The sequence below is a fragment of the Octopus bimaculoides genome, chromosome 20 (assembly GCF_001194135.2).
Source record: "Octopus bimaculoides isolate UCB-OBI-ISO-001 chromosome 20, ASM119413v2, whole genome shotgun sequence".
Classification (NCBI taxonomy): domain Eukaryota; kingdom Metazoa; phylum Mollusca; class Cephalopoda; order Octopoda; family Octopodidae; genus Octopus; species Octopus bimaculoides.
In genome coordinates, this window is record NC_069000.1 from 824,279 (window position 1) to 838,551 (window position 14,273).

The 14,273-nt window shown below is 37.8% G+C and overlaps 1 protein-coding gene across 3 annotated transcripts; it reads right to left on the reverse strand.

The window, feature by feature from the left end:
* Positions 1-6: 6 nt before the first annotated feature.
* LOC106867602 (homeobox protein PKNOX2) lies at positions 7-12,410 on the reverse strand. 3 transcript variants are annotated; one of them, XM_052975026.1, is made up of 10 exons: positions 12,303-12,410; positions 8,079-8,206; positions 6,865-6,981; positions 5,787-5,958; positions 4,234-4,896; positions 3,381-3,522; positions 2,729-2,874; positions 1,993-2,069; positions 1,099-1,406; positions 7-638 (listed from the first exon to the last, which is right to left on the reverse strand). In XM_052975026.1, exons 2-10 carry the CDS (start codon positions 8,138-8,140, stop codon positions 85-87), a joined length of 2,241 nt encoding a protein of 746 aa, XP_052830986.1. In that variant the 5' UTR covers positions 8,141-8,206; positions 12,303-12,410; the 3' UTR covers positions 7-84. The 3 variants fall into 3 exon arrangements, with proteins under 3 accessions (XP_052830986.1, XP_014768004.1, XP_052830987.1); XM_014912518.2 differs by having other exon boundaries at positions 6,865-6,984; XM_052975027.1 differs by lacking the exon at positions 4,234-4,896 and having other exon boundaries at positions 6,865-6,984.
* Positions 12,411-14,273: the final 1,863 nt, after the last annotated feature.

The following is a 14,273-nucleotide window of genomic DNA, read 5'->3' on the forward strand; positions in this document are numbered from 1 at the left end:
TATAATAGTAATAATAAAAAAAAATTCACATTTGCAAAGAGTGAAAATATAAGCACAAGATTTGTGTTTGTTATTTGGAGTTGTTCATTGCTGCAGCAAGGGAGAGTCCTGTAGATTGTTGTCAGTCAAACAGACAGTCTGCTGTCTGATTGCATCAATACCACTACCACAATTACTACTACTACTACTACTACTACTGCTACTACTGCAAGCGGTTAAGTCTTTCCCTGTGTTATTTTGGTCAATCTCTTTGTTTGTTCGGTGAGTAGTAGTACCAGCTTTAGCACCAGCTGAGTTACTACTACTACTACTACTACTACTACTACTACTACTACTACTATTGTCAATGCTGTGGCTGCTGAGTCCACTATTACCACCACGACTAGTGGTGGGAGCAGTGGTGGTGGCAGTGGTGGTGGTGTTGTTGTTGCTGATGATGATGGAAGACGTTGTAATGGCAGTGGTGGTGGCGGTGGTTGTGGTGGTCATGATGGTGGAAGCATTGATGTTGCTATTGTGAATGAACTTGGATGCTTCCGAGATGTTTGAAAGAGAAGGGTGACCAGCAATGTGATCCAAAGAACGGAATTTGTCCAGGGATGTGGAAGCATTGACAATATGGCCATCATTAATGACAACTGAAAAAGAAAGAAAGAAAAACATGATTTAGTGTATTTCTGTTGAAATATTCTGCCCCTTTGTTTCAATTAACTTTGAACAAATATTCAAGAATTTACAACTTTAAACAGGTTTTTTGGAATACAAATTAATATGAAATATTGATAGGAGGTTTAATCTAGAACAGTTTAAAATGGGAAGTTTGTACAATGGAGTCAGGGGTGGCCTTAGGCAGTTTGATATTAAAGAGGTTGAATAGTTTCTGTGTAGTTCTTCACATCAGACAAGCTACAGACATTATAGTAATGCTATTTCAACCATTGTTTTCATGCAGATGGCATCCTTCAGTACATCTATTTTTACTACTGTCTAATGACCCCTACAGGGTTTTGTTCAAGAACAGATCACACTGCTGAGTATGGGGATCAAAACCATGAACTTACAACTGGGTACCTGACCCCTACAAGAAATTCAACTTACAAGTTGCTGTTTCCATATTGGGTAGCACTATGGTTTGATTGGACGGCTGGCTTGATGTGGCTAAAGAGCTGCTCTCATTGGATGCTGCATCCCCAATCCCATCAGCATCTCCAATAGACAGAGGACTGGAGCTACCCGAAAGGTTACCATCGAGAGTCGTAGGTATCTGGGGACGTAGATTGGCAATATTTTCAGGCCAGAACCTTTGAAGAGGTCGATTCGGTGGCTTATTTTTCTTCACTTTGGCTTGGTCAGGATTGCTGGCATCCAGCATCGGCTGCAATATACGTCGACGAGCGTTGATGAACCTGGAAAGAGTAAGAGAGAAAAGCAAACAAAGAACTGAGTTGAAAAATTGTTTTCTCTCAAAGAATCAGTCTTGAAACACAAGATTCATCTTTCCCCATCTCCATTCCCACCATGGCATATATACTTGTCCAAGCTTATAGACTTCATCATCCTCATCGTTTTAACATCTACTTTTCCATGCTTGTCTGGGTCAGACAGGAGTATACTGAGGCAGAGCATCCTACAGTCAGATATCTTTCCTGTCACTGACTCCCCACCCTGTCTCCATAGGGGGTAATAATCTCCCAGTTTATCAACCAACAAACAACCCAGACATGTTTACAAACAACACCATATGAACAATCCTTGGGACGTCTGTATGTTTATGATTTAATTCTCAAAGATTTATCTATTAATATGTTAAAAAAACAAAGACAGGACCCTACTGCCAGCTGGGAAGGGGCCATTGTCAATATGAAAAAAAAAAAGGTGTAGGAGTACCCTGTATAAAACCATGGGGCAGAAGAGATGCAAAGAGAGGAGAGGCAGGCAGAGAAGATGATTAATTTAAGATAACAATAAAATAGTTTTTATCATTGAGCTTACCAGTTGTTGACTTGAAGTAATGTTAGGTTTGTCTGGGCTGCAATTTGTCTTTTTTCATCTTCTGAAGGATATGGGTGCTTGAGAAATGAAACAAATTTGACACATCAGGAATTGAAACATTTGCAAGTGACCAGCTTCACAACTGAAAATGCATTTCATTTACACATTGCTATTTCTTTGTTCCAGTTCTTTTGGGAGTATTTTTGTTATTTCAAAAACAACTCTTATCTTTTCAATGGTTATGTGCTTAAAACATGTGCTTCACAACCATTTTTTTTGTGGGTTTGCTCCTCCCTGAAAGACATTTTGACTGAATGTTTTCTGCCACAGCCTTGAGGTATCAGAGAAATCTGGACAATGTAAACGCACACACATGTATGTATGTACTGGTTTCAGGTACTGACCATACTGGAGGACTGCCTTGAATGTTTTAGTGGATCAAATGATCTACTACAAAATTCTGGTCCATTTTTGTTGAAATGCTATATTACAAGGACATAAACTAACAGCAGCCATCAGTGCCCTGCAAAGGCCAGATATGAAGAGAAACAAACACACCCCACCCCCTCTTATGAGGGTGTCAGGGTTTAGTGCAGCATTCGGGGCAAGTTGGATCAGAAGAGAGCTACACAGGACAACAAGTGAAATTATCAATGTAGGGGTTTTAAAAGTAAAAGTAAATGAAGGATTGAAAGGAATTTAAAATTTACACGAAAGAACTAAACCAAATACAAACCACAATATTCTGAAAGAGCCAGGATCTCATAATTTTAGTTGCAGTCTTAGGCAGGATTCCTCTTTTAGTTTTTCTTTTACAAATCATATCTTCATCATCGGAACCAAGTTGAGCAAGGCTGCCCATAGGAGTGATCTGGGTTGGTGCTGACAACAGACAACAGAAGAATAATGCAGGGAGACAGAAAAGCAAAACAGACAGGGAGACGAATAAATAGATAGGTGAATCATTTAACATAGATATGTGTTTATTTGTCTGATCTACAAATTATATCTTGTAGAAATGGATAGTTTGGGGGTTGATTGAATCAGCTTACACCATACCTCACTAGAAAATTTCTGATCTTCTGTCTATATAAAAAATTATTATTATTAATATTATTTGGCAGAATCATTAGATGGCAAGACAAAATACCTTGTGGTATTTAGTTACATCTCTTTAACAATCTATGTCCAAATTCTGTTGAAGTCCACTTTGCCTTTCATTGTTCCAGAATCAGTCAGGTACTAAGTTACTGATATTTGCTAACCACCCCCACCTGCCTCCCCCACTAGTAAGTAATAGTAATGAAAAGAGTCAGCCAAACAGACAGACAATCAAAGAAGAAGAAAATTGAAGAATATAAAAATATCATTCGCATTGTCGCATTTACCTGGAGTTGGTGGAGCAGAAGTAACAGGGATTTGTCCGATGATGTTGGGAGTTCCAACAACACCAATCTGTGACAAAGGGGTACTACCATGAATAAGAGGTGAACCACTTGCCACTTGGTTAGGAAGTGAAGCAGTTCGAATCTGAAAGGGTAACAGACAGGGAGAATTCATTCAAAGAAAAAAGAGGAAGACTCAACAAGGATTTTATCCACTAACAATAGTAAAGAGAACATTAACCTCACAAAGTACCCCCATGCGCTTCTCTCTCTTGTACATGGTATTTAATTATAATACACTGCTCCTAAATATACCCCATTAAAATGACCATCACTGCTGACTGCTGGTGTTCAAGGAATCTTCACAAAAGAATAAATCACTAATTATGTCTGCTGCACTAATTGTCTTTTAACAAAAGTTAATTTCCCAAAATTTTGGTTATTGTAGTTATCTTCCTTGTTGAATGATTTTTCAGACTTTTAAACATCCCATGATGGAGGTTTTTGTTTACTAATCACATGGATAATCTCAGATGATTAAAGTTTTTTTTTAATTCATTGTACTCAATAAGTGAGACTATGTTGTGATTAAAAAAAACAGAAGTAGGTTTTTTTCAGTTGAGAACAATTTGTATGCAAAACTATTCTCAATGGACCTGCTTTGAGAAAATCAAATTTATGAGAAAGCCAATCTTTTGAGTCGTTTGATAGAATCAAGCAATTGAGCTCTGCTTGTGCATGGGTGATGCTTTGCTCCAAGTGAAAGAGGATCTAAGCAGATGCAATATTTGAGTTGAGAGAAACTATATTTCAACACAGATCAGAGAATGTGAACAATAAACCAAAGTGTACAAACCTGAATTGGCTGTGCAACAATACCTTGTGGTGTTTGCACCATTTGATACACAGTTCCCCCAGATACAATCTGCCCCTGTCCTAAGGAACCCATTGAAAGAGCAGCTGGTTGTACAGCAGCAGCAGCTAAACCCTGCTGAATGAGGACATTGTTGGCAGCCATTGAGGCAACAACTTGCTGCTGCATCTGCAACTGACCTTGGAGTGAAACAGCAGCAGCAGCAGCTGCAGCTAGAGTATTATTGGTGGTGGTGCTGGTGGTGCTGGTGGTAGTGGTGGTGGTACTGGTGCTATGGTGGTGGTGGTGGTGGTGGTGGTTGCTGGTGCTACTTCCGCTACCACCACCACCACCACCGCTGCTGCTTGTGGTGGTAGTGATGCCAGTGGTTCCAGTGGCTGATGATGGCCCTGTTGTAGTTGGAGTTAGCTGTGAGGAACTGGTGCTGAGAGAAGGAGTGACATTTCCTGAGTTGCTGCCACTACTGCTGCTCATTGAACCATCAAAATTGGGGGTTGGCGAATGCACCTCGGTGCGCAGGAGGTGCTCGCTCTGCATCTTGCTTTTCAGGCATGTTATATAACGGTTGCAGAAATCCTTGCACAACTCATTCACTTTCTCCAACTCCAGTAGATGGATACGTAAAACCTGAATAGCTTTCACCATCTGAAGAAGAGGGAAAATAGAAACATTAGTTCAGCAGACACACAGTGAGTTCATGTTGACACTTGTTTCTAACACTTTACAACCCATGTTTCTGTTCCAATAATCGAAGAACTTTCAAAACAAATTCAAAAGGACACTCAGAGAGCCATAGTATTAAGAAGATCACTTTGCAGCTATCAGATTCCAGTTTTGATTCCATTGCACATCTTGGACATCTTCATCTTCCATCACATATATATATGTATATATATTTGTATGTATGTATATATATTTAATTAGAAGCTTTGTTAACCTCATGAAGGGATGGTTTCATGCAAGAAAATACTGGTTCAACACCTAGTGTTATGGGGAATTAATTTCCTTAAAATAATAGGTATATATATAAACATATAGTTTATACTCATATAAAAAAAGAAAAAGAAAATGGAGATTGGGAAGTTAATAATTGTTTATTATTAACAGCAAATTAATCATCTTTACTTCCAGCTGTTTCAATTAATACTCAATAAATATTAAGTAAATATTAAATTTATATTCATATGACCTGAGCATAAAATCTTCAGAGGGGAAAAAATATACCCTTGGATGTTTTATATGTGTTTATAGATTCATTATAGCAGACTGAATGATACGGTTTATGATTTGTATTGTTATATGTTCAGGTGAGGAGTTTACAGGTTGATTGGAGAAGCACAAAACAAGACTAAATATGGGATTATATAAATTGTGGCAAACTGTTGAAGGAGAGGGATGGCTCCAGCAGGGCTGCAGCAAGGCTCCAAAGACTGGTACCAGTAAAACAATTCAATTTAGATAAAGGAAAACAAAATCACATTTTAGTTATGAAAATCTTTTTTAAAAGAATGTTCTGGATGCGTGATGGAACTTACTAAACTATCCAATTCTGTGTCATCACTGAAAAAAGGATTACGGTCCTTCTCCTGGTGTTGCACAAAAGCCTGAATGTCAACATCAAAACTATCTCCTGCTGGACAATCAGGGGTTTGAGTTGCACGTTCACATTTCTCAAATAACAGAGCCATCAAAGGAAAGAGGGGGTGCCTGGTTCAATACAAAACAAAAATACAATCTCACATTTAATATAAATACAAAGAATTTCTATAAAATTAATCACATATTTAAAAACAGACTTACAGCCTTCTTCTCTCTGAGAGCCTTGCATGTCGGGACATGTCACTATACCAGTAGTAACCTATGGATTCTTGATCTTGGGACCACATATCTTGTACCTTTATCACAAAACCATTCCCATCACTATGTTTCGTTTTTTTTTTCCATGCTTCCATGGCATCTCACCACTTGTTGTGGTCCCCTACACTTCATATTGTATCCCTACTACTGTTCCTTGTCAACTCCTCCTCCCTTTCTTTCCCTCCCCTAAATTGACATTCACTGCACCCAACTTTATTTCCATTTCTAATCATTTGTCACACTCTTTTCACACCCCACTGCACACACTGACCCACCCACACGTTTCTGTCCCTTTACCCTATTCTCCCTTTCCTATTCACCTTGTACCTTAACCTCACATCCTGCCTCTCTCTTTCCAGACGGGGAAGCCATGTATCCACCTCTTCAGCAAGACCCTCACTCCTGCCTCCCCATCATATTTTCATATCCCTCATTGCTATATTCCACTCGGTTGAGGAATCTTGTCTTGTAGGACCTGGGTGACCTCCCCAGTGCCAGTGCCACTACAAAACCCATCCAGGACACTCTGTAAAGCAGCTGGCCTTCTGAGAGGTGTCCAGATGTAGAAATCATGCTGAAGCAGACACCAGAGCTTGGTGCAGCCCTTCAGCTCATCACTCCATGCCAAACTGTCCAACCCATGTGAACAGGTGTTAAATGATGATGATGATGATGATGATGATGAAATATGAAAATACCATTTTGTTTGCTGAGATGAGATAGTGAAACAGAAGAATGTCAAAGAAGCTGGCATACCGACAAATTGCTTTCTTCTCATGTTCAAGACTATGGGATTCAGAACTTTGTTGTCCGCTGCTGGTCGATTGCTGAGTAATCACAGACGTTGTAGTGCTTGTACCACTGCTGGTGGTGCTACTGGAAAACACACGATTAAAACAATGAGAAATATCAAATGGTTTTGTATGGATGAGGTGACACACATATGAAGAGGAAGGAAAAATTGAAATTCTTATGTTTTTAGGAAAAATATTCATAATAAAAGGAAACATGTATTTCCGATTTCACAATTGGTCTTCTATTTGGTCTTCAGCTTCATCACCTCAATCCTCTTGCCTATGTCTCATCCTTCCTTTAATATTTGCTGTAATGAGAATGTAGGTTCTCATTACACAGCCAGCCTTTAATAGTTTTCTTCATTAATTTACATAACATCAATTAATTAATTTCTCAAAGTTAATTTACGTATTTGGAGGAAGGAAGGTTTGATGTTTGCTCACAAAGGACAACTCTGGACATAATTCAGTCTATTAGACCTCCTCAGTATAGTTTAATCTACCAATCAGTCAACAAGGATTGCTACATATAGATAAAGGGTTACAAACAATTTGGCAATACTATTTAGGGTTTCTTAAGCTTTTAGAGCTGGGTATAAATCCTCCCATGGGATGTTATAGAAGAGATAGCTAATCCAATATTTATTAATATATTTCCATTGCAGAGAACCATGGGAAAGAGTTTTCTATGGTAGCCTTGTGACTGGGATTAAACAGATGAGAACGATATGAATGCCTCTGTGTGTGTGTGTGTGCATTGTGTGAGTGCTGCTATAAACAGTGGTGATTGATGTTCTGGAGATGAAGGACTGAACAAAATTATTTGAGCAGAGGTAGAAAGGAAGAGATAAGAGGAGAGACAGATGTGTCCAAGGTGGACTTAGGTAAAGGTAGTAAGTAACTTACTATTTCAGAGTAGCAGAAGATCATTGTAGAAGGTCATATTGTTTTGTCTTAAACAATCTGTAGCATGTTTTGAATTGTAAATAGCATCAATTTAAAACGTTGGCCAGTTACATCTTACTTAGACTTTTTTACTGAGTTTTCATATAGAATTACAATGAAAAGAGAAGATGGAACTTTTATGCCATCATTCGACACATACAGCTCTTGCTAAACATCGTTAAAAAATGTATAAATTTGATCTAAATAAAAGAAAGAAAAGAAGGCCTTTACCTTTTCGACTCTGGTAGATTAGGAGACGCTGTGGGTGACACAATGTGAGTAGTTGCCAACATTGGAAGAGTGTTTTGGTAAGTGGTGGGTAACACCACTTCTATGACCCATCTGGACTAAAACATCACCTACACAATAACAACAAAGAAAAAAATAACCTTGAAGCTACCTCTGTGTAAATTATGATATTAAATTATATTTACAAGAATGAAATGACAATTATCAATGAAAAAATTGTGATTATTTTAATTCATAATTTATTCTTTTATTAACCTACTGTCATTGGCATTTGGCATTTCTAAAATGTACCTGAGATTTATGACAGGTGAATTAACATTCACGACAGGTGAAGTGTTTCATTTTCTAAGGTGTTTCTTGATAAGAAATCACAATAACTGGGTGTATTGTATCACTGCACGACACAACTCATTGTATCTCAGAAAAAGACATTAGTAGGCATTCTGTTTCTCTATTATACAGTTAAGTGTGCAGTTAGAATATGGTATACGGCCTGGCAGAGCCTCTACACGGTTATTTGACATACTAGAAATAGCAGCCAAATCTCCCTCAAACCACATTCCAGTTTTAGAACTCAGTGGCCAATTACTTAGTTCTTGTAGAGAAATCTCTTGAATGAAAGAAAAGTCAGTTGCTGGGTAAATGCCTTTCCCAGCTTTTTTCTCAGCAGGTTTCATCAATCATGGACCCCACAGTCTCCTGTCCCTCACACAACTTTCTGTAACCTTTAAACATGCTCTCTCTCTCTCTCTCTAGCTTTTTCTTCCTTTCCCTTTTTTCAGATGTCACCAAAATGTTCATGGCTTTTTTTTTTCATATGATGATCAATGAATTTAGCTTGATACCTTTTGATATTATTAACAAGTTTTCTGCTAACTTCTGTTCATTAATGTATTGGACAACATCCCATTTCTTTTGAAAGGACCAGATGTCCACAGAGGGGGGAGGGGGGATGGACGTCAGAAGGGTGCAGGCTAAGCTGGTTCCATCTCACGTATGCCACTTGAGGCTCCCCAATCAGATGGTCCAGATGTCTTGTGGAGATCCCAGTTAATGAGGACATGGCAAGAGGTCACCAAGTGAAAAACCAAGAGGGGCAGTGAGCTTGGAGATCGACCCATTCCAACCATAGAAGTCCTTTTTAATTTGGTAAAGCATGATTCGAAGGAATTTGGCAGTTATTTCTAGCCTATCGATCAACTGTGTACAGTTGACCTCGTTGGTAAATAAAATAAGTTATAAGCTAACGAGCAAGTATCTATATTCGACCTGCTAGAAACAGCAGTGAATTTTTACTATTACACTCGTCTCCAAACTCTGATTAGCGGACTTTCAGAATTGTTTTCACTACCTTATGAAGAAGTTAAACAAACTGGGTGATTATTTCCTTCTGTAAAAGAATTTTCTGTCCCAAAAATTTGATTTTCCACATTTTATGTCTAAACACAAATTTCGTTCCCTTTTCTGGTAAATTTTTACAATTATCCTGACCCACGAGACGAGTGTAACTGAGGAAATACAAAAAGTAACAGCCAGTTCCCCTTCAGTCACAGCTATGTTAGCAAAAAAACAAAAAAAAAAACAACTTTAATCATAAATCAGCTTGATGAGGTTGACCTAGGGTTAAACAACACGATTAAATAAACCAAGGTACGAAAATACGTTTATATATATATAAAAGCAGTATTAATTTGTTTTTTTTAAAGTTAGTAATTAAATAAACTAGAAGAAACATAATTTACAACATATATAAGTAATAATTATAATCAACATTCACACATAACATAGATTTAGTTGCGCTAATTACAAAACATTGGTAGAAGTGTAGTTTGGTGTGTTAAATTCCTTCGGAGCCAAATGGAATAAAAATAACCATCAGAATTCCTCCGAAATATAAATTCGTTTAAGACTTTTTTTTCCACTAACCATTGATATTAAATTTTATGTTAAAGAGTTTTAGAATGAATTTCTGCTTCTAAAAAGATACAAATGAAACGTTCATTAGTAGAGTTTTTACAACAACTACAAGCATACCCATATACACTGTTCAGAATTATTCCATCTTTCGTTTTGATCCACAAAATAAATAAAATAAATAAATATTTCATGAATGATAGTGAAATTTTCAAGAGTTTTCAGATCTCTTATATGGGAATATAACTAACGATTTGAAATGGTATTTCAGTCGATTCTGAATGTTTTTCTAATAATATATTTTAACCTCTGAAACTTTTTAGTGACGAGACAGAAACTTTTTACTGGAAATGTTTGAAATTTGTCCTCAATTTGTCACAGACATGTGGAGTCCCGATTTTAGGAAAAAGATATTTACCATTGTTGAGTGAATGCAACGTGCTTTTAATATAAAATGCTATTTATTTAGCCTTGCTCACATTATTATATAAAACCTGAGTTTTTGAAAAAAGAATAAAAAAACGATCTAATGAGGTTTTTTTAAAAAACATTTTAAATGTTTCACTGCATATTCTCGTTAACGATTTTTTTTTAATTGTAAATTCCAACACATTATTTTCGCTGAAATCCTCAAATTAAATGAAGACAAATCAAAACACATTTTTATTGGAATATAATAAACGATTAGAACTTTCGATAACAAACACTTAAAGCGGTGAAAATCTTGTAAGGTTTCGCTCGCAAAGTGAAATATTGACGGTAGAATTTAATTCCAGGAGTACTTCGCTTTTGTAGTATTAATTGTTTGTGACAATTACACAATGTGTGTGAATATGTTTACTTTGGGATTTCTTATGTTTGTTTTTTCTTTTTTGTTCGTGCAGAATACTTTTGGAATGAATATAAATAAAATAGCAGAAATCTTTAGAACTTTCAACATAGATCTACGGTTCTATTTCGATCCTAAACCTGATCTGGGGGTCTAAACAACAACTAATATCGCCATGTTTTCAAGAAGGCACTAAATGATTAATTAAAAATTAAACTCCTTTCGGCAATTAATTAGGGAGACAGAAGACTAGGAAAAAGAAAATAAAGCAAAGAATACAATGGTTAATAAGGGGAGAAAGTTCATAGAAAATTATAAACGTTGATTTCCGAAGTTAGACGAATAAACCAGTGCCAACGAGAGAACCCCTACGTGTTCATTTGATATGGTAGAAATAACAGTCAAATCTCTCTCGAATCACATATCAAAAGAAAGGACGAATTGTGTGAAGTAGTCCGAGATAGGATCGTGCAAAAACAAATGGGATGGTCACTTTTAGAATGCTTTTAATCATGGGGCTGTCTGTCGACCTGATTGGAGACAGACCTGGGGCTAAACGACACGATTGCTTGACCTGGTAAAAACAATCTTCCTCGAGTCACCCACCCACCCTGATATTTGAAAAGAAGGACATTAAATACTGCATCGTCCCAGATACGATGATACTGTGGTGAGTTGGCCACGGTTGGTCTGTCTACTAGAACTGACCGGAAGGAAGCGGGATGAAATAAACAGCAACAATCAGCCAACGAGGGAAACTACGCGGTGCTGCTAGAAATACCAGTCAAAACCACACATGAAACAGAGGAGTCCTGTACATATATATATGACGAGACAACAAAGAGTGGATGGCCACGGCTGGGACACTACTGATAGCTCTATCTGCCCGACTCTGTCAATCTGATTCGATCCTATCTCTGGGTTCACATGCAGGCTGGAGCGGGGAGCTCAACAACAGCAACAACAACACGAACCAACGAAGGGGCGAACCTCTACCCGATCACTCGACCTGCTAGAAATAACAACCAAATTACCCTCAAATCACACCAGACTGACTTTAAAAATATAAAAGGACGGAAGGACACATCGGATAATGAAATTTTGGAAAGGATTGCACTATGTCTAACACATGACAAAAAAAAGGGATGGTCACGGGTGGAACATTTGATCATAGGTCATGCCTGCCCTGCTCCCGATGTCGGGGCTGACCGAAGCAGGGGGGGGGCGAAAAACAACAACAACAATAAAGGAAAGAGAGAGAGAAAGAAAGAGTATAAATGAGTGAGAGAGAGGGAGCGAGTGAGGGAATGAAATGTGGTTCTCGCTACTCTGTATATATATATATATGTATGTGTTATATTATTATTATTATTAGTATTATATTATGTTATTATATTGTATGAGACTGAGACAAGACAGACAGCTACACACACACACGGTAGGCAATTTAATTGGAGGCTCACCTCACATACAGACGCTGTCACTCTTCGTCAAAATGGCGGGCGGCGATCATCACTGCACCCGCCCCGATCACGTGATCCAATGACGTCACCGCAGGCGGTTCCAATAAGCTTCTCTCTTCTCTCATATTCATGTCTTGTGATGTTTTAGTCTTATTCTTTCATGTTTTATTTCATTTGTTTTGTTTTATTGATTAAAATTTTTTTTATTTTGCAATATTTTTCTGGGACCCAGAAAGGGTGTTCCCTAGTCTTGAAATGTCTTGTCCCGTTTGTGATAGAGATTATTATTATTATTATTATTATTATTATTATTATTATTATTATTATTACTTCAAATTTTGCCAAGGTTAACTTTACCTGGCATTCTCTGGGGTCGATAAAATAAAGTACCAGTCAGGTATTGAGGTCGATCGCTTTTGACTGACCTCCTTCCTCCATATTGCTGGTGTTGTGCCAAAATTAGAAAGTCTTATTTATTTATAAAATATTTTTATTAATATTTAGCAGAACCAACCGATTGACTTAAAGCCCGGGAGTTTCGTGCGTTAGCACATCAAACTTAGGATTACACCAGTTTGATAAGTACCAACGCACGAAACGCTCGGCCCTTAAGTCACTCTGTTGCTTTTTTAAATGTTTATATATATATATATATATATATATACACCACAGTAAGCACATAAATGCGAAGCAAGGTGAGAAAAAGTAGTACTCGAATACCGGAGGTAGAGTAATATGCTTTATTTATTATTAAAGGCGCAAAAACATCACAAAAATATCACAAAATAACTGCTACTCAGAGTTTCACGTTCCCGTTCGTCGGACAGTTTAGATTGAGATTCTCACTCTAAACTGTGATATTTTTTTGTTGTTCTTGCTACTTGAATAATGTGTTTTGAGTTCTAGTTTTCTTGTATGTATCATCAAACCTATTATTTCTTCACCTTTGGTGAACGTAGCTTTGACCTGGTAGGATTTATATTGAACGGTGTGGCATCCAACGATCATCAGGTGTTTCAATCTTGAACCGTAATACTCTCCTGTAGGTGGGTCAGCAGAGGTGGTCAAATCACTGGACATCATCATCTCCTGATTTACAGCTTAACTTCTCTTTCTTACTTCATAACCAACAAGTGGCTCTTTACGTTGCTTCAACCATTCTGCACACAGCTACTTTTACCACTTTTTTTCTTATTTCACTGACTGTATGCGTTTCCCACGCTGACTGGGCAAAGAATTTTCAACAACCAACCTCATTTGAAAATAGCCATGATCGCCATAGCCTCAACCTGCAATCCTGCAAAATGTTCTGGTACTTGACGTGCTTCTTCTATTCAAAGGCTTGGTCGCACCTCTATACCCACGGAACTGTAAGTTCAATCAGGATTATCTACCTTGCCTTGTCAGACCACAAACCCATGACCAGTCTCAGGCTTATTTGAACGACTTGGCTAAATTGAAGCTTTTCCTCAAGTCTACTTCCGTATCCCACGATTGGTTTTCTTTGCAGTAAACTGTTTCTTCCTTTCGCTGCAGTCAGCACCTTTTCTCCTTTTCCCACGAACTTGAATGGTGGTATTACTTTCTCTCTGCTGTTGGCGTTTCTTGTGTCTTATAGTTTCAGGGTGTGAGCAAGTGTCGCAGGTGTCTCTAGCACCTTCTCATGGCCCACTTGTACTTTCCATGGGTAAGCACCGTTTCGTATCCTGACAAGGTGTCAGAGTACCCCTTTCTTCACAAAGCCAACACATCTGGTACCTAACGAGAACATGAAATACGAAAACATGGAAAACGAACTTTGGGGGCGAACAACGAAACAAATAGAGAAACGAGACAGGCAACATAAAGAACAATCCCTTCATCAGTTGTCCACTGTTTTATCTACTCCGCATTTCGAGCATTAGAACAAGATGCGCCTTCGTCAAAACAGTTGCTCCCGCAAAGCAAATTAAATAAAATTTGGGATTTGCA

Excerpts from the sequence above, each read along its gene's own strand:
- LOC106867602 (XM_014912518.2), bottom strand. The coding sequence starts at position 8,140 with ATGTTGGCAACTACTCACATTGTGTCACCCACAGCGTCTCCTAATCTA. Across the intron at positions 4,897-5,786 it reads ACACAGAATTGGATAGTTTA|ATGGTGAAAGCTATTCAGGT; the intron begins GTAAGTTCCATC and ends CCTCTTCTTCAG. Across the intron at positions 1,407-1,992 it reads TTACTTCAAGTCAACAACTG|GTTCATCAACGCTCGTCGAC; the intron begins GTAAGCTCAATG and ends TACTCTTTCCAG.